The sequence below is a fragment of the Streptopelia decaocto genome (assembly GCF_964273445.1).
Source record: "Streptopelia decaocto genome assembly, chromosome: 2".
Lineage (NCBI taxonomy): Eukaryota > Metazoa > Chordata > Aves > Columbiformes > Columbidae > Streptopelia > Streptopelia decaocto.
This window is the reverse complement of record NC_138655.1, coordinates 55,678,316-55,705,749: the sequence shown is the minus strand read 5'-3', so window position 1 is coordinate 55,705,749 and position 27,434 is coordinate 55,678,316. Positions and strand designations below refer to the sequence as shown.

At 39.1% G+C, this 27,434-nt stretch overlaps 1 protein-coding gene across 2 annotated transcripts; it reads left to right on the top strand.

The window, feature by feature from the left end:
• Positions 1-488: 488 nt before the first annotated feature.
• AFG3L2 (AFG3 like matrix AAA peptidase subunit 2) lies at positions 489-27,434 on the top strand. Of its 2 annotated transcripts, none has more exons than XM_082045996.1 (17): positions 489-670; positions 4,904-5,003; positions 5,475-5,543; positions 6,971-7,086; positions 8,004-8,156; positions 10,331-10,405; positions 11,663-11,784; positions 14,296-14,569; positions 15,125-15,262; positions 19,263-19,416; positions 20,007-20,114; positions 20,289-20,414; positions 21,483-21,593; positions 22,249-22,364; positions 23,312-23,512; positions 25,167-25,361; positions 26,425-27,434. In XM_082045996.1, exons 1-17 carry the CDS (start codon positions 548-550, stop codon positions 26,665-26,667), a joined length of 2,424 nt encoding a protein of 807 aa, XP_081902122.1. In that variant the 5' UTR covers positions 489-547; the 3' UTR covers positions 26,668-27,434. The 2 variants fall into 2 exon arrangements, with proteins under 2 accessions (XP_081902122.1, XP_081902121.1); XM_082045995.1 differs by having other exon boundaries at positions 11,660-11,784.

Below are 27,434 nucleotides of genomic sequence, written 5' to 3'. Positions count from 1 at the left end.
AAAAATAAAGGGAGACAAGGTTTCTTATTTTCCACCAGGCTTTGTTGAACGTTCCCGCAGGATAAAACGGCAAAGCCATGGGAGACCCGTCCCCCACAGCACCGGCGAGGAGGGGAGCTCGGTCACCGACGCCCTGCCGCAGCCCCATAACCTGCTCCATCCGCGGAAGCAGGAAATCCCGTCCTTCTTAGCGGCCTCGGCCGGGCCCCGCCGCACCACCCACACACCTTGACTCAGCAAACGCATCAGCCACCGGCCCCATCTCCCCCGCCGGAACGGCCACCGCCCTCAGCCCCGTCCCGGCAGAGGTGACGGCGGTGGGCGTGGCCAAAAAAAAAAGGGGGCCGGGCTGGGCGAGGTTCTGCCACCACCAAGGGGCGGGGTCTCCGGGAGGGGGGCGGGGTCTCCGGGAGGGGTCCTTCGGACGTAGAGGAAATGCACGCGACAGCGTGATGAGGTCAGATGTCGTAAACGGGGGGGGCGGGGCAGCGGCAGCGATCGCGGCGCGGGGCGGCGGACACGGCGGGCCGGGGCGGGCACTGGGGCCATGGCGCACCGGTACCTGCTGCTGGCGCGGGGGAGCTGCCGGCGTCGGGGGCTCCCCGGGGTCCTGCTGCAACAGCTGCTCTGCGGGAGGGGCCTGCTGGGGGCGAGGCCCTGCCTGGCGCAGGTGAGAGGCAGGGCAAGGGCCCAGTCGGCCGCTCCCTGGCCCGTTGGCTGTAAGCACGGGGGGTGGGGGAGGCGGGAGGGTCTCGGTTACCATGGTGACGCGCGGGGCGGCCCCTCCGCTGCCCGAGACAGCGGGGCGGGGGGAGGTGCTGGGCTGTCCTGGGGCGGGGGTTCCTCCCTGCTCTCTGCGGCCTTCCCCGAGGAGTCTTCACCTCCTTCGCCGGAGGCTCGGTCGGTACCTGTGGCGGGGAGCGAGGGCCGGTGGGTGGGCGTGAGCGCGGCGCGTCCTGGCCCCGCAGCGGCAGCCAGGCTCCGTGCGGGTGCACCCCCGGGCACGGCGGGCTGCGGCTGAAGGAGAAACTGCCCTGGCAGAGGATGAGGCAGCACCTCAGAGCTGCTGCTGCGCCCCGCCGGTACTGCCGGGTTTGTAGCTGTTTCTCGAGGGGCGTGTTTCGTCTAACTCATCAGTACCTCCATTGCTGCTTCAAGGTGATGGTTGGCGGTAGGTGGGTTTGTGGATCTGAGTTGCGGGCTGAGCGGTTTGTTTAGGAGTTTGGGTTGTCAGTGAGTGCAGCGGTGAAGTGCTGAACAAGTGGTCGGTTGTTTGCCTTCTGGGGTTGTACCGTGCTATGGCAGTGTGGATTTGAGCCTGCTCTTCTAGTATTAACTGATGATGATGGTGGCTCGATGTTTGCTCTTAGTAAAATGGTTTAGACAGTGGATTACCCTTGTTGTCAACCCTAACATACCGGAGTAGTGACAGGCCTATACTACTGCTTGGGAAAAGGGAAACGCTTAATTCCTGCATATTTCAGTGGCATCTTGGGCAGATTGCTTCATTTTTCTGTAGCATGTAGAGGAAAACAATTGCACCTTTATAGTTATGAAGGTTATCACTAGGATAGTGATAACTGTGCAGTGAATGTAGGATGTTAGTAACTTAGTCCTAAGTGTAAATATGTGGGGTTTTTAAAAATTGAATTTGTGTTTTTTCTTTGGCCGGAGCTAAACAATACAATAATAAATGATTATTATTAATTAAAACAGTAAATGAAGCTCTGTCAGCAGTACTGCTAATCTCTCAGGGAGCTAATTCTTGTTTCTGTCATTAAAACTTAATGGTTCTTACTTGGAGCAGAAACTATGAAGATAACTTTGTATTCACTTTAGCATCTGGGTTAGTGTATAGGTGACAAAACAATGTTGTTGGTTGTTTTTTTTTTAATGAACAAAAATGTTCTGGCTTTTGGCAAAACAAAATAAGTAGCTTGCATGAAGTTAGATTTCTTTACCAGCTTTCTCTTCCCTCTTTCACATGCTCTTATGTAAAATTTTGGTGACTGTTAGATAATTAAGACTTTTGGCTTGACTTTATTTTGTTTGATTTGGAACTTATTTATGAATAAAACTGTAAATTTGTAACTTCTTTGAATTAATAGATTCTTGATCTTTTGCTTACATAATTGAGTGGATTTTTATGTTCTTGCTTTGTATATCCTCTTTTAAAACATGGATTATGGTTACCATGTTTTTGTGAAGTCAATATTTCTGTCTATTTAAAATTATCTATTTAATGCTGGAATCAGGGAGAAGGCATTTCTTTGTTGTTACAGATCTTGTGTTTATGTTTTACTGGAGTAGTAACACCTCAATTGCATTTGTAAAACAGACTGTTGTGTGCTTTAAGCTTGCTTATCTTGAACTTCTATTAATGTATATATATATATATTATTTTTTTTAAAAAGCTTTGTCTGAGAACAAGCAAACAAACCAGAAATGATAAGGTTTTTTGTCTTATATGCTGTGACAATTTCATGGTACAATGCCCAGAACAGCCACTGTACTATTTAAGCATCCATTCCAAATGTGCTTTGTTTCTTTTCCTCTGCTTAGGCTGTGGGTGTGCTTATATCAACTAAGCTTGCTTTGGCATTCCCATTGCCAGCCAACCCAGGGAAAGCTCCTGTATCAAGACCAATATGATCAGTTTTCATGCTGATGATTTACAAAGTCAAAAAAAACTAAACAACCAAGCCAAGCCCAAGCAGTCATTACCAGTGTAACTTTCACATTTGTGGAATGCTATGGAGAAAGGAAACTGCATGTTTCAGTAGATTGACTCACCAAGGCCTGTTGGTAGCGTAAAAGCACAACTCCCAGACTTTGGTGAGTTACTGAATGTGCCATGAAGTCAGTTGTTTCTTTTTCTCACAAAATTACTTTTAAAACGCTCAGCTCTCTGCATATTAACTTGACAGGTGGTTCTTTATTTATTAATGGAATTTAGGATCTGTAGAGACAATCCAGCAACAAACCAGTTCCATTATCCAGGTCTGACCCAAAGCTCAATCTGCTTACCCTTCGCTTCGTTTCTTCCCTTCCACCCCACAACCTGATTAAACTATGACTTAACTCTGTAATAAACCCATGCTGGCCTAGCTGAGCCACGGAATGGGATTTGGCTTACTCCAAACTTTTCTTTTAAATGTCAGCAGTTGCTTTATTTTAGTTGGAGTAAAGTTTTCTTGAATATTCTTTTTTCTTTTTTTTTTTTTTTCTTCCCCCCACATGGATGTATCCCACTTGTCCTAAAGCTTCTTCTAGGAGCACAGATGCAATTGCTCATAGTGAAGGTCATAATGTATTGGACCTAGCAGCTATTCTCTAGATTAGCTGCCCTCCAGACTATCTGTACTACACATGCTTTTCATGATCTGGGATTTTCAGTGTCAGAGTTTGTTCAAAGACATGCAGTGGAACAAAACAATGGCTGAATCGAGCAGCCTAAATCTACAGCCAAAGTGAGCAACAACGATATTTTGGTATTCCTCTTGGTTCCAGCAGGTGGAACTAGATGGCTGCTCGAAATAAGTCTAATGTATTTCATCATTTAATAAAGGGTGTAGGGGGAAACTCCCAGACAGAAGGCTTCAGGAGTGTTAGAATTCATTTAATAATACATCAGCATTCCTAGGGGAGTCTTAGCTTGTGTTCTAGTATCCTACAAGTTTGTTTAACATGTCAAAATAGGTTTTGTCTGTAACCATTTTAACTTGACTGTAACAAAATTGCTATGGAGATGCTAGCATTGAGCTTTGCTTCACTTACATAGTCCTAGATGGATGTTTGCTGTCTTGCATGGATACCTTGAATCATGTTTCCAGGACCTCTTGTTTTCTGTTCTTTGTTGAGGGGGTTTTGTTTGGTTGGTTTGTTGTTTTGTTTTGTTTTGGGTTGTTGTGGAGGTTTGGTTTTTTTTTTTACTATTTCTCTGAATCTTAAGGTAAATAGCTTCTAATCTAAAAAGAACAGGAGGAGACTGAGTGTCTGAATGGGGCAAAAGGGAATGGAGGCAGAAAGAAAGCCTGTAGAGAAATCTTGATGTGAATTATGTTGGGTTTGTTTGTTTTTCCTTACAAGGGGATAAGTTAGGATTTTATCTAAAATATGTCTTTCTTGGAGAAAGGAGGTTTGATTTCTCTGTTTAAAAAAATGCAGTTTAGTCTATTTTTAAGTATTTAGTTATGATACCTAAAGTTTTCTTAAGAATTAGTAATTTAAAATATTTATATTTCCTTCATTGCATTTAAATGGCAAATAAAAGTAAACAGTCTGAGAACACAATGTAATGGACTTGGGTTTGTTGGGTTTATATAACTGGATCTTTACATATGTTTTTGAACTGGCATTCTTCCTCTGTGTTGGTTTTTTAGCTTGATGTAAACATTGTCTGCTGTACCCCTTTCTTTTGGATTCAAACACACCTCTCATATTCAGAAGATACAGGTTCTTAACTATTTGGAAGCAGTTGCAGTTCTTTGACAAAACGTGATTCAGGACTGTGTGGACCATTCTTGTGCAATCATAGTCAGTGCTGCATTTAAGTGTTCTTCAGCTGGCTGTGATGAAATACTTCCCATAGGATCAGTGTGCAGGTGTTTAATGTTCATAGCTTTTAGTGTTTCCTGCTTGATTTTACGCTTTTAATAAAGAATGTTGTGTTTGTCTGTAAGACGAAACTCTGCTCTTAGCAAATAGAATAAAAATTTCTTTGATATAGAAATTACCTGTTTGATTGACTTTTCCATTTTTGTCTTATGCTCTAGTCCACAGCAGTTATTATGAAGTCTGTTGTAAAGTTCCTGCTGTAAAGTAATATCTGATTTGTTGCAGGTCAGGACTACTAGGGAGCTTGAAGATCTTTGTTGCTTCATATTTGTTTTTCATTTTTCAGCTCCATGAAAAAGTTACCACTGGAGTTCCCACTGACAGAAGTACTATCTTGGCAAGTGTGATTGCTGCTTGCAGAAGGCTTTTCTCTCAACCTCCCAAAGGTGATTATAACTTTGATCAGTGAAGTGAAGCAGACTGCATTCCTTGCTGAGGACTGCACTTGTGTGTCATTTAGGTTTACTGTCTGTGAGGAAGTAAGTTCTTGCATTAACCAGCCATTAATCTTGATATGATAAGTTGATTTATGGGGTTTTTGAGAGCTCTTCAAGAATGACTGCGGTTTGCTCAACTTCACACTATGCAATGCAATTTTCTATTGACCTGAGCTTGTCTATCTCTGGTTTAAAGGATCGCTTCACTTCACATTATTAGATACATTTCATATTTTCTTGTCAACAGTAGTAGATTTATTTATGGGAGCCTGGTAGAACTCTTCAACAAAAATACAAGAACAAAACCATTTTTGCAGTCTATATGTTGCTAGTTCTTTGTTGTATACATTCAGTTTGTGACTACTGAAATGTAATGACAGAATTGTAAGCTAAAAACCAATTATGACTCTTTCTTAATAGGATTTGAAAAATATTTTCCCAATGGGAAGAAAGCTAATGGAACTAAAGGCACAGCTGCAGAAACAAAAGGTACAAAAAGCTGCTTGATTTTAGTTCTTTTTGTGGAATGTGTATTCATTGGATTAGATTTTAGCACAACTGTACCAGATTAGTTTAAAAGTGCAAATTTTTATATTTTTATTAAATGTTATTTTGCTTTCATATCATGTGTATCTTCTGGAATAACATTTATTTTCTCTTATGCTTCTGTTGGAATGCTGTCCTTATATTCTTTTTTTACTGTTTTCTATTAGTTGAGATAGAGAATCTCTGAATGCATGACTGTGTATAGTTCTCAGCTTTTGCGAGAGCAAGCTAAAATACCCATTTTGTTGTATGGAATAACCAGATTTGTCATTCTGAGTGGTGATTCAGAACTGGCTCTTGAGCCAGGACCAACCACATAGCCTGCTGCTTGAAAGAGGAGTTAGAAGTGGCAGTGCTAGAAGGAGCCGTGTGCTTACAAGGAGGGGGATGAATCTGGAAATTAGCAATAACAGCCACTCCATTATTGGAAATCGATATAATGTCTTCCAAGGAGAAGGAGAGATGGCAACCCTGTGAGTCTCTTATGAGAGCAGTAGTTTTCCTTCCTCTGTGCCTTGAATGGTAAAATCTAGTGTCATTCCTAGATGCCCAAACTACAAAGCTCTATAAAGAGCTGGGGCTGGAAGAGCACGTGTTAGTGTTGTGTTCTGTCTCACCCTCTTGAGTATGTTGGCATATGACATTATGCTGCACCCTGCAGGCACCTTATGAGTTGGGTGAGTAGAGGAATGATTAAGATTAGCTCCTCAGCTGTAGTTGGCTGTTACTGTGCTGTGCTTGTCTCTAGAACAATAAAAATGATGCCAACCTGTTATTTCAATAAACCCTGAGCTTTGAGAAGACCATAGTATGACTGGAGAGGTGAATTATAGGAGAAGGAGGTGTTATTTAGAGCTTGTGGTACGTGGGTGGTTGTTTCTTTTTTATTAAAAAACAAAACAAACCCACACCACACACACACACACCAAAAAAATACCTGCACACCCCTCCCTGCCCCCAAACCAATGAAAAACTCCACTCATCCCCCCCCTTCCCAATCCCCAACAAAAGGCTTAGAGTAATCTTCTACTTCACCAATCCAAGATGTGCAAATAAGTCTTGTGCAGTCTCCATAACAGGTTTCTTTTATATTTGGTACATTTTTCAGTTCTTGGTGCCCAAGTGTCATCAGTTATACAGTTAGCAGACCTCTCTACTGATCACAGCTGTATGAGATAGATGTCTCTCTGACAGTTAATGGACTGTGTCTCTCTTTTTCTATGGAAAATGCAGTTTCTCACATCTTTTATTGTAGCATTGCAAACTAGTTCATTTTTCAGAACAACTCTCCAATTTTAAAATTAATAAAAATAGTGTGGGATTGGTGTAAGATGTAAAGATGTATTTCTGTAATGTTTTATTTTTGTTAGAAGCAAAGCCAGCTAGCACCCGACAGCCTAATGGCACTAGTAGTGGAGGAGGTGGCAGTGGTGGAAAAAAAGGTGGCAAGAAAGAAGAAACTAACTGGTGGACCAGATTACAGAAGGTCTTTACTTTAAAATGTCTTTATGGTACTAAATGTTTTGTCCCTTGTAATAACCTTGCATGTTTTTTTGCTTTTTAGGGCCATACTCTGATTGCCTAAATCCTCCTTAAGCCTCCTGTGCCTGGTATTTTGTAGTCACTGGCTCTAGGTGGCTCCCTGCTCAATGCCTTTCATAAATAACTGTTTTGTATATACCTTTAGAGGCATCTAACTCTGGTTCAGGAAGGTTAAAGGAGTTTTAAGCTATACAGATATGGCTGCTAGTAGTCAGTATTGTTATAGTGGAGCCTCAGTCCTTTAAAGGATTTGTAATTTGTTTCAAAATGTCAGTTTGTAAAACTTGCTGACCACACAATACTAGTTAAATGTAGTTTACTATTGGCTGTTCTGACCTTATTAGAATACTTACCTAAGTTTATTTTCTTAATTTATATTTATTGTCATTAGCTGTAGCACAAACATGACAGCATGTGGCAGTACAAGAATATAAAGCATATTTTTCTGATTTTTACTTAGTGAGCATAATTTTTTCTTCATTCCTGGTTTTTTCTTGTTATTTTTTTAATTTCCTAGGTCTTGCATGTAGTCTTGGAAGGAAGGGAAAATTGTTGTAGAATGGAGAGACAATGGTCATATAACAGATGGCAAAACTTTTTTAATATAAGTAGTTCATAGTTCAAAAGTGTTCAATTGCTATTTGTAAAGCACTTAAAAGATGTTCTACCAATGTTGTAATTCCTCAGAAGTTACTGAAGTGTGTTTATACAACAAAATACAGCTTTGTTTGACATTCTCTGTGGTAACCTTGAGGGCTGGGAGTAGAAGCCAGAAATAGATACTAGAACCTTTTTGACCTTTTTGTTATGTTCTTACTGTATTACAGACTCTAAAGCCTTTTCTTTTCCTTCATTTCCCAGGGTGACATTCCCTGGGATGTCAGAGAGTTTCGGATGTACGTAGTGGGAAGTTCTTTCTTCTGGACGATGGTTGTATATTACTTCTTCTTCAGGGTTCCTGGGAGAGAAATCACCTGGAAAGACTTTGTCAATAGCTACCTTTCTAAAGGACTGGTGAGTAGTGAGGGGAATTGACATGGAAAATCAGTGTGCTGAAGATGCTCATTTCTGCCTCCTCGCTTATGCTTGTATTACTGCATCTGTGGAATGAGAACTGGCTCAAGAGTAACTTTTGAGGGAGAAGGGGATCAGCTTTCATCTTAATCAGTTCCTTGATCTGATGTTCTGGATGGCTGTCTGAAGATTTGTGTCCATTCAAGAGAGGAGAAGGAATGAGCAGCTCAAGACAGAGCTTTTTTGTTGACTAGCTCCTGTTCATGCTTGTTTGAAGAGGCAGAGGAACCACAGCCCCTCAGCATACTCTTATAGTATAGGTGAGCTGGCCTAGTTACTTAAGTAGACATGTGAGCTGCCTTCAGAAGAAACTTCTAACGTGAAACACTTCCGTGAGCCCCACCCCCCTGAAGAAATAAGTGTTCTGCTTGTTTCATGCCTTAAATCAGTTCCTCAGGGAATCTGAGGAGCTGCAGTGCAAACAGGAAGGTGGGAGTAGGGAATGGAAAAATCCTGATGACAATAAATTGGCATAACTGTGTTGTAAAATAGCGTCCTTTATTTGTTTTCTCCTCTCTTATTTCTTCTTTCCTTTTTACCTGGACCCACTCCTGAAGCAATCAATTTTGTTCTCGGTGTCCTGTCTCTATAGAACTTGGCAGCTTTCCACCCTTGGAGTAATAGCTTGGTGACGCCTTGAAGTTCAGGAGATCGAGTATCTTACACAGGCGTCTTCCACTTCAGGAGCCGCTAGTTCTTGGCTCTGTTACCTCCCTGTTTGTAGCTTCACCTGCAGGTTAGGAAAACCTTGGCTTGCTTCCTCCTCTAGGTTTCAGATCTGGGATTTTGTGTGAACAGCATGCTTCCTACCCCTCCATTACTTCGGTAAACTGCTAAACAGGTGTTTTCCTACCTTCCTCTGTTTTACTGATCTATGCAGAGCTGCTCTGTATGCTTCTCTCTTTCTGCCTAGACTGTGTCTTATAGTCCTGTTCTTAATTGACAATCGTGTACAACTTGTGAAAAAAACCTTACTGATTAGATCTGTCGGGAAGGAGTTCACTGTAACAGTTAAACTAATCTTTTTACTGAGCTACAGTGAACAAAGCCTGAACCCTTCTTGCAGAAAAGCATTATGAAAGTGGGTGGTTGCACAGAACCAAATCTCTTGGGCCGTTGTAAGATGTAGTCTGGATATTCAGATAAGCTAAATATGTAGCTATCAAATGCTGTTGATTGCCATGGTGGTGGCCAGTTAGTGGGGAAAAGACATCAGCACTACTGGGGTTATGCACTTTTCAAAACAAAGATGTTCAAGTAGTTTTGCATGAAGTCAGGCTAGATCTAGAGTGGCTTCTTAGTTCATACTTTGCTTAAATTCTGCCAGAAATGGCCACATGTAATGAATTCAGGGATACTTTACTAGTCTGTGTACAGTTCAGGCCCAACTTGTAGAACCATTGCTAGTTTTAAATTCTTTAAAGATGCTGAAACCAATTATTTCATGGAAACAGGAAGAAAAAATGGAAGGAAACTTTAGTAAAATTCAAGAAACTAACCACTTGAGACTTCTGCTATTAAAACAATGCATATCTGCAGAACTGCAGCTCAGTTCTTGATTTTAGTTTATATGGTATCTGTTACCTCAATGAAATTCTTGTTCATGTAATTGATGTTCCTGTGTTTAATATGGTAGCACAGGAGGTCCTATGTTAGGGAAAACTGTAAGAGCAAAGTTAAGTTTTCCCTCATTCTCTTCAGTTTGGTTTGTTTTGGAAGCTGTTACAAGTGTTTGGAGTTGTGTGGTCTATTGCTTTTGGTGGTTGACCACTGAAATAGTTAAATATTATTTAACTATTTCTATGTACCTGTGGTTTGAGCTGAGGAGTGCGTTGGGTTTTTTCCTTGAAAAAGCGTATGAGGTCATCCTTTCAATCTAAATTCTAATATGCCAGTATTACTTGCTTACTGATCACATACATGATTCCTCATGTCATTCCTAATGGCAAACTGTAGATTGTGGAACCATCCTAATCTACAAATATGATTTTTTTTTTATTCTTACTGAAAAACAGAACAGGTTCCTATTTGGTATATGTAGCCCTTAGCTGTGATTGATGTGCAGTGACTGTACACTCGTGACACATCACACATTTTGTGCTTTCCTCCTACAGGTTGACAGACTTGAAGTGGTGAACAAGCGCTTTGTTAGAGTGATCTTTGTTCCAGGAAAGTCTCCTCATGAATGGGTAAATGCTTTTAGTACGTATACATGAGACATTAGAAACAGGAAAGCAATCTTTTTAGGTAAAGTCTGATGCAGAAAGCTTGGTCTGGAGCATTAATAATCTCTTAATCTAAAACATGTTTTCTGATTTACCATTACATTATCCTACATTGTGTGTTTTCACTTTGCTGTATCAATTGTTTTGCCACAGATATCTTGGTTATGGCAAGTAGTTCCTTTCCAGCGCCGTGCTCTTAATATGAATACACAAACACGAAGAGTGAGAAATTGCTGAAGGTTCTGTATTTCTAACTGCTGTTTTCCATCTGCTCAAGAAAAGCCCAGACTTGACGATACATGCTTTTGGATCTTTTCTTTTCTGGACTGCTTTTAGCCAGTTATTTGGAAAGCAAAAGAGAAGCTTTATCAGGTTACCTCTTCCTGGGTGGTAGAGTTTTTTAACTGACTTTCTGAAACAAGGTCTGCAAGTTCCCCCCAGGGTAAAGTGAAATCTGCAGCAATTACTTCATCAGTGGTTGTTCCGTGTGATTTATTTATACACCCACTCTTTAGCCCACATACCACTAATTGCCTTGGTTTCTCAATCAGTTAATACTGAGGACTACTCTTCTTTTTTTTTTTTTTTTTTTTTTTCAAGGTTAGGGAAAGTAGGGACAAGTCAGGCAGGTCATGGTGCAAAAGGGGAGATTTTCTTGAAAAAATGAATCTCAACACCATTTGAAAGTAAAGTCTGAATCTTTTTTCTGGTGTATAATGTAAGTTCATGCTCCCTCTTGTGAAGACAGCTAACTTTAAAGCTAGCATGGACTCCAACAGTAGAGAATAGTGTTTTTTAGCTAGAAAAGCTGAGACCTTCAGGTGAAACAGTGTATGGCTGCTGTGTTTGCTGGTTCAGTGCTCTGTATTATTCTGATTGCATAGCTCTCTCCTAAAGAACTATTTACCTACTCTCCTTCCATTTGTTCCTGGAGAAAATGCCAGGATTTCAGTCTATTTAAAGTGTCTCCAAACTATTGAACTATTGCATGTACGATTTCTGTAGAAGCAATGATGGATACAGTCTGTTCAGGTTGGTAGGACTTAAATTTACCAGGTGCATCTTATATCAGTTACACACTTTACAAGGCAACTTAAACTTGGTCTGGATCTGTTCTGAGAATTGCTTGTGTATATGTTAGAAGAAGTTGGCTTGTAATAAAGCTGAAATAAGATAGGGCACTTTGTGGTGATCTCTTTTTTTTTTTTTTTTTAATAGCAGTACGTCTGGTTTAATATTGGTAGCGTGGACACTTTTGAACGGAATCTTGAAGCTGTGCAGCAAGATCTGGGAATAGAAGTGGAGAACAGATTGCCTGTAGTCTACTCAACAGAGAGTGATGGGTAAGAAGCTTTTAAAAAGTCTCTTGATTAAAAAATGGTTATGTTTACAGTAGAAAAGTAGATTTGTAAGACATGCACCTTATGCTCACTAGGTGGCATTATTATCAGAATAACAATCATCTTGGCTTTGTTTTTGAATGTTAACTGTAAGAGCAGCTGTTCAGGACTTTTTTGTCTATGTAGAAATACGTATCCTCTTACCCTAAATATACCTTCTTATTACATAATTGTTACTGTTTACAGTTAGTCCTCCCTTCATTTAAGCCCTTTCTCCAAGTGACTTGGACTAGAACAGGAATCAGCCAGGCACAGCTGTAAAGCTCCAGAGATGGCACTCATACAGGTTTTTGAATGTACAAAATATGGCATAGAACTCCAGTATATCAAGTGAGATACAACAAGCACCAATATCTGCCCATAAATTCAGCAGGAGTCAAATTCAGCTGCCTTGCAAAAAGGCAAGAAATTGGTGATAAAGTAAATCACCTTATCCTGCCTGTTAGCAGGAGCTGGAAGATGCATCTTGCTTTTAATCTCTAAACTGGTTAAGGAAAATAGGAATGACATTGGGTTTATGGCATTGTTGCTTCCCCAGTAGGGAATAATGGCTCCAATACTAGCTTTGTATCCTTTTTATTAGTCTCATGTATCTGAGTTTTATTGGGCTAGGCTTTAGAAGATACTAGATGTGGTTTTCTGAATGGCTTAGAAGACAGATGTAATCTTTTCTCCCAATAACTGATTTCTTTTTGATCCAGGTGAGCAGCTTGAAAATTACTCGTGCTGTGTTACCTGTGAAATAGGTTTTGCACCATCAGGAAGTTCAACTTTGGGCATAGTAGCTTGTATTACTAATGAAAAAGGCTCATTTTCTGCCTCTCTTTTGTTTTCATTCTTGATACTATGGTGTGCGTTTCAGCTTTTAGGGATGGAGGGGAAAGTTTTGTTTATTTCTGGAATGTGTTTTACCAAGCTGCTGCAGCATGTTTGTCTTGGCGGCAACAGGAAGAACAGTAGCCTTAACTCTAGACCATCCTGCAACTTCAAATAGAGGTTTTCTGTTCCCTGTTCTTCTACAAACTGTCTCTGCTTTATTTCTCTGTTTATGTCTAATGAGGCATGCTCTTAAGGACAGTTCATAAATAAACCTGTTGAGCCCATATTTAAACAAATCTGGGGAAAAGAAAACAGTGGACAGGGCAACCTAGTGCTTGTGCAAAGAGGCTGCATGTCAGCCTGAGGCTTCTTACAGCAGGCTGGGAAAAGTATGCCAGTTCCTGTGCCACCTTCAGCCTCACACAAATCCCTTACTTGCTGACCCCCTCTTTCTGACCCCAGTCTCTGGTCCTTTCTTCCTCAGTGTCTGTTCTTCATAGTATACATTGCCCACGTCCTTTGCTCTGCCCTAGAAATGCCACAGGAAACAGGAGAAAGCAGCAGCTATATGATAAGAGTGCTGCTGTTACCTGACAGATCAGAATCTGCTGGATACCGTAGGACAGGGAAAAATCCTCCTTTTCCTCTTCATCCCAGGAATGCAGGATATCAATAAAGCCTGGAAGTCCTGTGCTCACCTGCGGTAGTGCTTCTCAGCATTTTGGTTTTTGCTGAGTGTTGACAGAACCTCTTGTGAGCTGCTCTTTGAAGTTCTTGCCACAGAAGAATCTGTGCATTGCTCAGATACTATGATAATGAGGGCTGTGTTAGGAGTTTTGGCTTGTACAGAGCTGTGCTAGAAAGCTGGAGGACAGACAGTGAAGGGCAATGAGTAATAAATTAAAAAAAAAAAAAAAAGGGAAGAAAAACATAAAACTCCAAACACCAAACAAATAAACCTAACCTATTGCCTTGGGGAAGGGAAATAGAGACATTGCAAGAAGAAGAAAAATGTAAAAATTGAGAAAGACACAAGGAAAGAAGAGTGAGTAGAAATTTATGCTTGAAGTTGTAGCATACACTGACTATATGCTACCTAATACAACTTAACTTTAAGAATATAACCATTTGCATAAATAGTCCCGTGAATTTACCTTTGAAGGGCACAGAAAATGAGCTACTTCTGTGTACTAGGTAATGCAGTTTTCCTCTAAAACTTGTCATTGTCACATGATCATGTGCTTGGTTTAAAAACAAACATCAATAAAACAAACCCCAAAGCTGTCACTTTTTAAACATCAAGTGTAAAAATGTGTTATCATTGAAGATTGTTAATTTACATTTTCCCAGGGTTGTGAGGGATGGACGATGGGCAATGAAAAACTAATTCCAACACTTCCTTTAATTGTAGTTATGAGAGTTTTGGCTTGTTTGGCTTTTGTAATTCAGAATCTATTTTTTTTTGTTCTCAAATTTATTTTGTGTATTTCCCTGTGTGAACAACCTGCAAAAAATGTAAACATTACGAGTTAATTTTTTCACTTCTGATGGAACCAACATTTTGTACATGTTACATGCAGTAATGGATTTTTGCAATATACACCGTTTTCATCTTTGTTTGGTTTTTCTCCACAGGTCATTTCTCCTGAGTTTGCTGCCTACAATCTTGATTATTGGTTCTTTACTGTACACACTAAGAAGAGGTCCTGCAGGCTTAGGTCGAACAGGGCGTGGAATGGGTGGACTCTTCAGTGTGGGTGAAACCACAGCTAAAGTCCTCAAGGATGAAATAGATGTTAAATTCAAAGATGTAGCTGGCTGTGAGGAGGCCAAATTAGAGATAATGGAGTTTGTTAACTTTCTGAAAAATCCCAAACAGTATGAAGATCTGGGAGCAAAAATTCCAAAGGTAAGAAAATGATGACTTAGCGGATAAAGACTTCATTCTTTTGGTACTCCTTAATAGTCTAAACTGAACTAGTAATGTTTACCTAGGCAACGCTTTGAAGCTTCTTTTTCTCACAGTCAGAAAAAAATAGGCATTAAGTGCAAACAGCATAACTATGGTGCCAGAAGATTTGCCTGTGGAATACTTCATCTCTTCACATGGGTCGGAAATAATACATCATATGCATGTGTACCATCATTGCATATAATTGTTATAGAATTGTCATTTGACTCTGTTGTCTTGGTAGCCCACCTTCCTTTTTTTTTTTTTTTTTAATGTGTAAGTCAAAGAAAACACTGTTCCTGTAAATCTAAGTCATCATCACAATGTTGTATTTTTTTTTTCCTTTTTGCTGGTTTGAGTGAGATGTGAATCTTCAGTTTGTTTCCTTGCACCATTTTGACTGTGGTGGAAGAAGAGCCAGTGGACTTGACCTCATAATGTGTAGATCTTTTAAGTAAGGTATTTCTTACTTATGTTTTCTTCATGAGGAAAATATACCTGTTTCTCTTGCAGGGGGCAATTCTGACAGGTCCTCCAGGTACTGGGAAAACACTTCTAGCTAAAGCTACAGCCGGAGAAGCTAATGTACCATTTATCACAGTTAATGGATCGGAGTTCTTAGAGATGTTTGTTGGCGTGGGTCCAGCTCGAGTAAGTCTTTTGCTTTCCTCTTTTATTTCAGTGTTGATTGTTGAAAGGCCATTGTCGAGTTTGGGCAGCGGTTTGATTGTAGCTGGAGTTCTTTCATCTATGCAGATTACTTATAAGTGATGCCAGATGTTTATCTAAACCCAAGAATTACAGATATACCTTTCATAAAGGGAACCAGTGCAATTCATTTTCTTGTTGTGGGGGACCTTAAGGGTTTACCTCTTTGCAAGAACTTAAGAAAACATAACAGAACTCTCCAAGCTCTACTCTGAAGTAAATTTACTAGCTGGCTCAGAAATATGTAGCTAGTTTGACTACTGCTATGGGAGTGTCTTCTCCTGCTTTGAATTCTTCTTATTTCTCTGAAGAACTTTATTCTCTTTGTAGTGCCAAACTCTTAGATATAGATAGTTTTCTGGGACACATGAGTGAACTTAAGGTTGAAATAGGAGTCCAAGGGTCACGGAGCTAATGATTTCTGGAGATCAGGTGATTTAAATAACCAAATATATCTATCTAACTTTTTTTGTGCTCTTTTGCCTTAACTCTCTTAAAATAGCTTATTAGGACTGAGTGATGCTAGGCAGAAGTATAAACTGCGAGAGGGGTGGCTGGAGAGCAGCTCTGCAGAAAGGGGTCTGAGGGTGCTGGTCAGCAGCAGCCTCAACATGAGTCAGCAGTGGTGCCTGGCAGCCAGGATGGCAAACCTCATCCTGGGGTGCATCAAACACGGCATCACCAGCCAGTCAAAAGAGATGATGATCCCTCTGCGTTCGGTGTTGGTGTGGCCTCACCTGGAGTACTGGGAACAGTTCTGGGACCCACAGTTTAAGAAGGATGTGAAGGTCCTTGAATGTGTCCAGAGGAGGGCAACAAAACTGGTGAAAGGGCTGGAAGAAATGTCCTGTGAGGAGCAGCTGAGGACTTTGGGCTTGTCTTGTTTGCAGAAAAGGAGGCTGAGGAGTGACCTTATTTCTCTCTACAGCTTCCTGAGGAAGGGATGTGGAAAGGGAGGTGCTGAGCTCCTTTTCCTGGTACCCAGTGACAAGACACATGGGAATGATTCAAAGCTGTATCGGAGGGGTTTAAACTGGACATTAGGAAGCATTTATTTACCAAGAGTGTGGTCAAACACTGAACAGGCTTTCTAGAGAGGTGGTCGATGCCCCAAGCCTGTCAGTGTTTCAGAGGCATTTGGACAATGCTCTTAAAAACATGCCGTAACTTTTGGTCAGCCCTGAATTGGTCAGGCAGTTGGACTAGATTATAGCTGTAGGTCCCTTCCAACTGAAATACTCCGTTCTATTCTGTGAAAAACATATTAAGTGGAGAAAGTTAGCTCTTTTCCAGTACATCCATTTTTCTTTAATTACAACTACGTTTCAAACATTTCATTTTAAATCTTCTGTCTAGGAAGGAAGGCAGGACACTTAAATCAAGTTACTGATAATATTTTACAAACAAGGCAGTTAGCACAAAAAAAGGTTTCTCATAATGTCCAAAATTATACTCCATTTCAAACAGCTCGTCCTTTCACCAAATGCCAACCATCTTGTCTTAAGCCTTAAAAAGTTTACTGCAAGGTGACACAGTTTTGGAAAACTTGAAATTTGTTTGCCGCAAACTCTGCAAACAGACTTAAGGAAGTGTGCCATGGTTTTTACTCTTGTTTAAAAACTTATTCTGATAGCATGAAACGGAAATGCTTTAGGGTCTTGCTTTGCATTTGAAATTTGACAGGGAATGGCTTTTACCAGATATACGTGGCTTTATGTCCTGTGAAAATTCACAGGAAAACTCATTTTGACTAAGTTCTGTAAAGCCCTGAAAAACTGCCATTTTCACATGACTAGGTGTTTTAGAGTTTAGCAGAGAAACTTTGCAAGGTTTGATCCTAAGTTTGCCTCTTGCAAGCCCAGCTCTCTTTTGATGGTCTCTCGCTGGAGTTCTTCCAGTACTGTAGGTGGGAAAATATAAGTGAAGCCACATAATTTTGGGTCTTCTGAAAAGAAAAAAGGGAAGAGGAGAGGGGACACTTGCAGGTAGGCACAGAGCTTGGGACTAACAGGAGGTATTCAGAAAAGGAGCTAGTTGGGAGTGGAAGATTCAGTGAGGATGCGGAGAGAGACTGGAAATGTGTCAGGAGATTGGGAAAAGCAGGGGAGGGGGGTTAGACAGAGTGGGGAAATAGATGCAGAAATGGCTAATGATAAAAACCATGAATGGTGACTGAGAAAAGTAATTGTTTGAAAGCCAGAGGGTATGGGGGTAGTGATGGTGTATGTAAGGTGAGTGGGACTTGAAAGAGGGAGCGCACAGTGTAGAAGAGACTTTACCAAGAAATGATAAAAAACTGATCCATGTCCTCTGGGAAAGTATTAGATACACTGAAATAATAATGGTACTCAGAAACTACATTGTCATCAGATGTCAGTAAATACCTGAAAAGCCCCAAAGCAAAGTGACTTAACCTTTCTCTGCTGGTCTATGCAGATGATTATCGGCTTTTACTACTGAGTGAAATCTGTTGACATAACAGTTGCTGCTTTGGCTGTGAATCGAGGTTTCAACACATTTGATAATTTCTGATGCCTGTAGAAAACAGCAGGAGAGAGAATTCTAGTTTCATTTCCTATGAATTTAGTAAATAAGACAATTCTTAATGGTGTTTAATTATTTGTAAATTAGGATATGCTAGAATTAAAACTGGTTGCACAGCCTTGTTTCCTTTGATGTTGTGGTTTTGTTTTTAAGTAATGTATGCATAGCAGTATTTTTTAGTTCCATTCTGTATGAAAAATAGTTGTATATTTCTGGATCTCTGTTTCTTTCCAACCGAAAGATAGTTAGCTTTGAGCATCTAACACTTTTTCCTTGTTTATCACATTCCTTCATGCCTTATTCGCTGTACTTGTTTTTTTTTCCAAATTCTTTTTATAAATCAGAGTTACCTTCTGTCATAGAGTGTACTGTTCCAAAATTAGCATCTCTTCCTATCTGCTGTACATTGTTTGTCATCAGAGAAGCCTCCTCTAATTACATCTCTAACAAACAAAGTAGTAAAGCTCTGAGCTGCATGTAATTCCCATTCAGGTCAAAATTGTTCTGTAATTTTTCGTTTCCTGTTTGCTCCAGTTCGATTCCTTGTTTGTAGCTCTGTTAACTCACTGAACTGGTTTTAATGAGGTCCTTCTGATATATTTGCAAGCAGAGTGACGTAGTAATGTTGCATCTTAAAGCAAATCATGTTGTGGTATAACTACTACAGTAGAATTTGATGGGTAATATCTTATGTGAAAGTCCAAAAAAATTTTCTGCTATCTGCTGAAGTCTTGGCCATTTTTCCAGGCTTCTAGAAGTTAATTTAGTTTCCAAATATTTGGAGGTGAATTCAGTTTTCCTAGCCCATGTAGTGGAGAGACAGGATGTCTAAGAGTCAATATTTTAACAGCATATGGTTAGAGTACAATGTTCAGCACTTGTAAGTGAGCCTTAATTTCACTGTGGGAGCTACATCACCCTGTTGTAACTGCAGGAAAACTTAAAAGATTTTTTCTTTGTATGAAGAACTACTGTCTGGTGGCATGCCTGTTCTTGCTCCAGTTGTGCTTGCGATAATGTGCATTAAAGAAGGGCTTTTAAAAGAGAAATCTTGTTTTAAATCTCTGCAGTTTGGAGGCTTTTGGAGCTGAAGTTGAAGATATATATCAGTTGTTCAAGGAAAATGTTTATTTCTTAAGGCTTTTAATTTATTTAATCTTCTCAATTTATGGATTGAGAGAGGATTTGTTAACCAATAGGCCTCCACAGGAGTGATTCTTGCTTAGCAGCAGCTACAGTGTAACTTACTATTGCCTTGAGAGCTGGCTGGGGGCTTTGGAACACTTATTAACAACCATACTCAATTACAGTGATACTGTTACTGATATGCTTCTTTCCCTCCTACCCACCCCTGAACAGTTACAAAATGGCCTGATACATATTCTGTTCTCCTATTAAGGTTAGAGACTTATTTGCTCTTGCTCGTAAAAATGCCCCGTGCATTCTCTTCATTGATGAAATAGATGCAGTGGGAAGGAAGAGAGGAAGGGGCAACTTTGGAGGACAAAGTGAACAAGAGAACACGCTAAATCAGCTTCTAGTAGAAATGGATGGTAAGTATTTTACATCTGATGTTACAGTATAATAAGAAGGATAAGGGAAAGAACTGATACACTTGTTCAGACTGGTTAACCAAGATTTGGGTTCTAGCTTAAATATAAACTGTGTTTCCTTGCTTCCTATGATGAAGAATGGTGACTCATTTTGCTACAGCATGATGTTTTGCTCTAGGTTGTTCAGAAAAAAGAACCATCATTCTACATCTGATAACTCTGTCATAGTTAAATAGGCAAAAAAAAATATTTGCATGAGACTAGTCTGTCTGTAAAAGCAAACAAACAACAACAACAACTAGCCATGCTGGTTCTGTGATTTCCCGAGCAGTTAATCTATTACTGTGTTTTTAAGATAAAGTAGGATTTGATGTAGTACTTCACAAAGCAGAGCCCAAGGACAACTTTTGCTTGTTATGAAAAGCTGGACAGTGCTCTAATAAGTGGAAGTATTTTCAGCCAGAAGATAATTTGTTTAAACTACTAGCTCTTATGTGGCCTTGTAAAGTGGACAGTCGATTTCTGTTTTCTTTTTTTTTCATGGAAGTTATATTCACACAGATTTTCTCTTCATTACATTTCTTCTACAGGATTTAATACAACCACAAATGTAGTAATTTTGGCAGGTACTAACAGGCCAGATATTTTAGACCCTGCTTTAATGAGACCAGGACGCTTTGACAGGCAGATTTACATTGGTAAGTTTTATCTGCATCACTGTATACTTCTGCATTTGTAGAATACCACTGAAATCACTGCAGCTATTTACATGTGTAATTTCCTTGCACACATGCAATTACTGTGTGTATATATATATATATATATATATATATATATATGAAAAGTAAAAGCATATTTTTTTAATTTTGAAGGACCCCCAGATATAAAAGGAAGAGCATCTATTTTCAAAGTTCACCTCAGACCACTGAAATTAGACACTGTCTTAGATAAAGATAACCTAGCAAGAAAACTCGCATCACTAACACCTGGTTTTTCTGGTAAGTGACTTCTAGTGCCACTATTCTTCTGCATTTACTATATAAGCTGTATATATTTTACTTCCTTACTGCTTCTGTTTTTCTTGCACCTGATCTTCTGGATGGCACTCTTATTTTATATACTGGTATAGCATGAAATTCTCCTTATCTTCTTAGCTCCTTATCTCCTTATCTTCTGAGGATCTTAAGTTTTGTCTGCCACAGTCAGGATGACATACCAAAAGGCAGTTTCTTCTCTCTTCAGCAAAAGCAATCCAGGGATTTCTCATTGCTGTCACTTGTGCCTGTGTTCTTTCTTTAATATGTTTGTTAGATTATTTGAATATTATTAGAGAAGACTTGGTTTTTGTGGAGTTTGTGCACGCATCTCATAGGAGGATTTCTGTTTCTGAATGTAAGAAATTATCTCTGGAAAAGGTATTGCAACTTTGTGTTGAATTAGGAATGGATATGAGAACTGTCATTACTGGCTTGTAATTTAGTCCATTTAAAATCCATGTTGACCAGTAGTTAAATTCTTCACTGTTTTTGTGGTCTGTATAAAACTGGTTTTCTGAGGTCTAATGGTTAGCATTTCTGGCAATTGCAGTGATGATGCTTAAACTAAGTTATCTCAGTAGAATTACTGCAAATAATATTAACAAGAAGTGGATGGCTTGGAGCCAGTGATGTGAAAGGGGATCCTCTAGAGATACATCAAGGTCTGAGCTGTCCTGGATCCATATGTAGGAAATGAATTCTGGTAAATATATACTAGTATAGCCTGTTGCAGACAGAAAACTTATGGAAGGTAGGATGTATCAAATAAGTACTTCACTGATAATAAGTTCTGTTTAGTAGCTGTCTACCCAAGAGAAAAATCCAAACGCCTATAACTGTAGTATGTGTATTTAAATATGTCTTTTAAAATTATGCTATGTGTAATTAACTGCTTCAGAGAGCATTGCCTTTAATTTTCAAGGTCTGTGTGAATCTATAGAAATCTGATTCTGGATGAGGTTATCTTTATGTTAGACTGAGAGAAAGTTGTTGAAAATGATCAGTAATCCATGCCTTCTCTGCTTTTAGGTGCTGATATTGCTAATGTTTGTAATGAAGCTGCCTTAATTGCTGCGAGGCATCTGTCAGATGCTATAAACCAAAAGCACTTTGAGCAAGCAATTGAAAGAGTTATTGGAGGTAGGTGAATTGCATCAATCGTTTCTCAAAAATTGTAATATGACAGGCCACTTCATTTATGTATACATTTATATATATACATGTTTATATATTTTTTTATATGTGTGTGTGTATATATATATTTCAAGTCACAGTTTAAATGTTTCTCCTGTTCTTCAGGGTTGGTATTTCTTTTCCTCTCCTGAACTTGATATTTAGGAAAGAAATATCCTGTCTATATTGCCAACTTCTGTAATGGACAAGAGTGTAGTGGAGAGGCGTTTCATCAGGATGCTTTTCTAATTGCTTCAAATTGGCAAGAGGAATAGCTGTTTGGATTTAGCAATACTTTTAGCTGCTGTTAGCCTGAGGTAGTCTAAAAAACTATTTGATTTTTGAAGTGCAAGTGTTTTATTTAAGTGTTTGAATATTCTTAAGAACTTATACTTTGAAACTAGAAAACCTAATCAAGGAGAAGGTTACAGTAAAATCTGGAAGATACAAATTTCTGAAACTTGCAGGTTTGGGGTTTGTGTTTGTTTTGTTTTTTTTTAACTTTTTCAGTAGATAGTATACATGACATCTAAGTATTGCTCACTGTCTTTCTAAATGAGATAAGGGATTTCAGTGGAGAAAAGGTATGTCTGAAACTATTAATCAAATTTGTTTTATAAAGGTTTGGAAAAGAAAACTCAAGTACTGCAACCAGAGGAGAAAAAGACAGTAGCATATCATGAGGCAGGGCATGCCGTTGCGGGATGGTTTCTGGAACATGCTGACCCACTCTTAAAGGTAAAGGAAACCACTTTGAACTTGGAATTTAATGGTAGCATGGACAGCATCTTTTTCTTTTCTTTACCTGCTGCACTCCCCAATGTTTAGAGGGTATTAAAATATATAATATCACAAAAGATAGTGTGTGTAAATTTTAGAGTACTTTTTTGGTTTGTTTTCTGTAGCTTTCTTAACTGTTTCTGACTTAGCTCTTACAGGATTTGTACTATAAATGTCCTTGGAAAGCGAAAGGGACCTCGTCTTCCATGAGTCTACCTGCCTTGATAGCTGCTCTTTCTCTGAGGCTTTTAGCATATCTCAGTGGTTTAAGTTAATCTTAGCAGGTTATGCAGGTAGATGCCTCTTCAGGAATGTAGCTATAAAATTTATCATCTAGAAGCTGATTAGTTTAATTTGCTTTTTGGATGCACAGCTTGCCAAGTCAAAGAGAAAGGAAAAAACACCTCAATCTCCCAAACTTGCTTTAACATTCATAGTTTTGCTTGATTCTGTTCTTAATCTCATCTGACTTCTAAGCCTAAAATTAATCTCATAGAATTTTCTGCTGGTAAACACGGAAACTCCTCCAACTATTCAGAATACTGAAGATGCAGAAATTCCATGTCTCCTACAGAATAGTTAAGGCCCAATATGTAACTCCAAAAGAATCGTGGTTTTTCATTTAAAGATTTTTAAAATACCATACAATCTTTGGAAAGGATATGACAGTGGTCTTACCTTTCTTTTCCAGATATTCTAGTAGTTGTTATCCCAGTTTAGAGCTAGCCAGGGCTATTAAGGATAAATCACAATGAGGGCAAAACTCTAAATGGAAGTAATGTCTGAATTAAACTTCAAGGGTGAGTATGGTATAGGTTGTGGTATTAAAAATTAAGTCAAACCAAAGAAAGCTTTATGTTTTTTAACACTATTTGGGTCTAGCATTCTGTTAATTTTGATTGTAGGTATCCATTATCCCACGTGGTAAAGGACTGGGTTATGCTCAGTATTTACCCAAGGAACAGTATCTTTATACCAAAGAGCAATTACTTGACAGAATGTGCATGACTCTGGGAGGACGTGTATCTGAGCAAATCTTCTTTGGAAGAATTACAACTGGTGCCCAAGATGACTTGAAGAAAGTGACCCAGAGTGCATATGCTCAGGTAGGTTCTTCAGTAAGAAGGCAGGGTTTTTTTCTTACAGTTTTCCTTATCTACCACCTAACACTAATATTTTGAAAGGATTCAATTACTCAGGTGTGTCCCTCAAAAGCCTAATTGCAAAAAGTATTGTATAACTAAACTTTATGCTGTTGTATAGAGATGCTGATGACTCAAGTATTTTATTATAGTCTTACAACAGGAGTTCATGCATTAGGCTTTGATTACTATCCTACATCTGCCTGCAGGAACATATATGCCACAATTGGATTCAAATATATGTGGAAATTATGTACTTTTAAATGAAATTTAGTGCACAGATTTGATCCTCTTATCCTACATTTACAGTTTCCCAGTTTGAAGACCCAGTTTGGATTCACACGTGTAACTAAATCCAGAGAACCTTGTATTTAAGCAGTATTTGCTGTCAATTAAAGCTGCTGAAATTAATTTGTTTGTACCATATTAACTAGTGTTGATGAGTAATTCAAAATCTTATCAGTGCAATGACTCAGCTGAGTAGAGCCATGTGCTACACATGGGCACTTTATTCCATTTCCTGCATCACCACAACAGCTGTCATTTTAAAAGACACTCACAAGGTGAGCAGGAGGGACATTTTGGAATATGCTTCTCTTCCCCTGCACAACACTTACTCCTACCCCAAAACCACACCCATGTTCTGGTGTGGTGCTTGTTGCCCCAGTTCTGGAAGTAAATGTGTAAGGAAATCTTGCTAATGTCAATTTTACAGGACCTTCTGTGGCGTTCATTCAATTTTAAATTAAAAGTTGTTTAGGTGTAGCCTCTTGTTCGCATGAACCAGACACATGGTCTCCAGAGAGAACTGGAGCTTAAAAAAAAGTACAGACTTTTTCTTAAGGTGAAGATGCTTGGTTCTAATGCTGAGATCTCTTTGAATTCTGAACGTTCTTTGTCATAGCTATATTCATCTTGCAAGGCCAAGCAGGGGAGTGCTGCTTTAGTAATGATCAAATTGATAGTGACCATGGAGTGCATATATAAATAGCAGTTTGAAATTATTTCTGCCTCTGCTGGACTAAAATGCAGCTTAACTTCTCTGGTTACCAAACAAGTTTTAAGATTCAGTAATGAGTCAAGCAAGACCAGAATCTTTTTCACCTTTGTAGTGGGGTGTCTTGGGTTGAAATATAGCATATGATTTTTACATATAAGCCAAAATCTTCAAGACCCTCTGCTTTAACCGTTAAGTTAATATATCTATACAGGTGAGTGGAATATGTTATACTGTAGAAGCATTTTGAATTGGAAAAATGCTTATATTTCTGGTAAAGAGTTTTACTGCTTAGTGAAGGCTGAAGTATTTTTTCTGTAATATCTTAGTACTTAAAGAGCAAAGTATTATGTACATAATGAGTAACTACCTTTGAACAGTGACATTTGGGTGCTTCAATTTAATCATTAAACAGGAATAGGTGAAAGTCAAGTAAGGTAGTTTAGCTTAGATAGACTTGAGTTTTCAGGGGAGGGTTGTGCTTAGAGGAAAAGGTTGGGTCGCAGCAAAATAACTTCTTCCCTTCAGTTTCATTTACCAGATTTTACATTAACATACCCTAAAATCTTACTCTGTTTGATTTATTTATTTATTTATTTATTTTCTTCTTTTATTCTTCAGATTGTTCAGTTTGGTATGAATGAAAAAGTAGGGCAGATTTCCTTCGACCTCCCTCGTCAAGGAGACATGGTATTAGAGAAACCTTACAGTGAGGCAACTGCCAGATTGATCGATGAAGAAGTACGGTCACTTATTAACATTGCTTATGACAGGACATTACGTCTTCTGACTGAGAAGAAAGCTGAAGTGGAGAAGGTGAGCATTGCAATGTTTTCAGCTGCCAAGCCAGAATCTGAATTTAACTGAATAGTTTAAAAATAGTGACTGTTATATGAGGAAGTTTGCTCAAACTTTTTGTTGTAATTTTGAGAGTGTGTCACAAGACTTGGAGTAAATAGAAAGCTTTTTTGTTGGAGTGCCTCAAAGGTTCTCAAGAATGTGATTTAACATCCCTCCTCCCCTACATGGTCATTTTTAATTTGGAAAGTTGGAGGGAAGAGTCTGTCTACTAAAGAAGGATTTGGTAGATGTATTAGACAACTATGAAACTTAAAAAACCCAAACACGACATACCAAGATTCCAATTTGTTAGGCTAAAAGAAGGTCTGTAAGAAGGGAAGTTCGTATAACTTCCCTTCTCTGAATTCCTTTTGAACATGATATAAAAAGAATCTTTCTATCATCTGCCTCACTGCAGCTGACATTACCCTTGTGCATATTCTCTTCTTCCTCCACACCAGAAAGCCTGATACAGCAAGAGGATAATTTTCCAGGATAGGCATCTGACAGACTTACAGACAAGAGGACAAGTTTGTACAGATTCAGTAAATGGTGGTATAGCAGGTTACCATCCCACAAAAGATTCCTGAATGGGGTTTGTGCTGAACAGAGCACTCACAAACCCAAGAAAGCTACAAACTACACTATTGTACACGTTGGTTTTTTATGGTGTTCTCTAGCTTGTAACATAACAGCAGCCCTGTTGAACCATCTGGTTTGATAGGAAGGGAATGCTTGTTTTCATCAATAGCTTCATGTCTTGCCTCAGGAGCCTTTTGGAAGCAGCAACAGACTGCTGTTCTGAAGCAACAACAACAGCAACAGTGGCACTGTGCCAAATCTTTGAAGTAGGATTTAAAAAATGGTATTTTTGCTACCTAAATGCTCACAGGGGAGAAAAATCATGTACTAAGTGAACTCTGAGCAGCCTGTTTTTTTCTGTCAAAATTAATCAGTGCTGTATTTGGTCCCAAACTGCCTTAACAACTTAGCTAGCTTAGGTATTTTATGTGTGTGACATAACTTATTGCTGTTCCAGGTTGCACTACGGCTACTGGAGAAGGAAGTGCTTGATAAAAGCGATATGCTAGACTTGCTTGGCCCAAGACCATTTGCGGAAAAGTCTACATATGAAGAATTTGTTGAAGGTACAGGAAGTTTGGATGAGGACACTTCACTACCAGAAGGCCTTAAAGACTGGAACAAAGAGCGTGAAAAAGAGAAAGAGGAGACCACAGATGAACAGGTTGCTAGGCAGACCACAGGAGGGGTACCGTTTTAACTGCAAAGTGTGTCGTGATGTTGACTTGCACTCTGGAAGAGAAACAAGCTCACCTAGTTTGTACTTCAAAACAAAAAAAATATTTATTCAACCAAACTGTATTAGGGATGGGTGGAAGAGTGATCTCTTGTGATGAGATAAGGATATTCTGCTCCTGTTTTACATATGTGATATCGTCAGTTCACTGGTAAAAGATGATCATCTTTCATTTGTCAACTGAAGAAACATACATTGGATTTGAGCTGCAGTGGAATGCCAGAACTGAGCCTCTCAAATTTTGAAACAGTTTGGATTCATGCATAAACTTTGCGGCCCTGGTCTCTTTTTTAAAGATGTATGTAAGCTTACAAAAATTAAAGTCTTTCGGGTTATTAATCTAAAGTTATACCTCTATGTGACCTGTTGCCAAAAAAAAAAGAATCATACAAAATGCATTGTTGAATGCTTAGCCAAAAGTTTGGTCTTACCGAGTACTAGCTTTGCAAAACTATCGGTTCTTTCATCTGCCCCTTTTCCCCTCTATCTTTCATTTTGATTTTTAAAAGTTTTCCTACAGAGAACTGCCATGTAAGTTGACAGTGAAACTCAACACCCACTTAGATACCTTAAAATTTTCTCGTGGTTCAGTGTCTTTAAGTCTGAAACTCAGCTTGGCTCCTGCAGTTTTATTAGTCAGGTTTTTTACAGACTTCTGTAAGATATTGAACATATGAATGTGTTGTGTAAATACAGTTTGGGTCAATAAAATCAGTACTTTTCTGAACAAA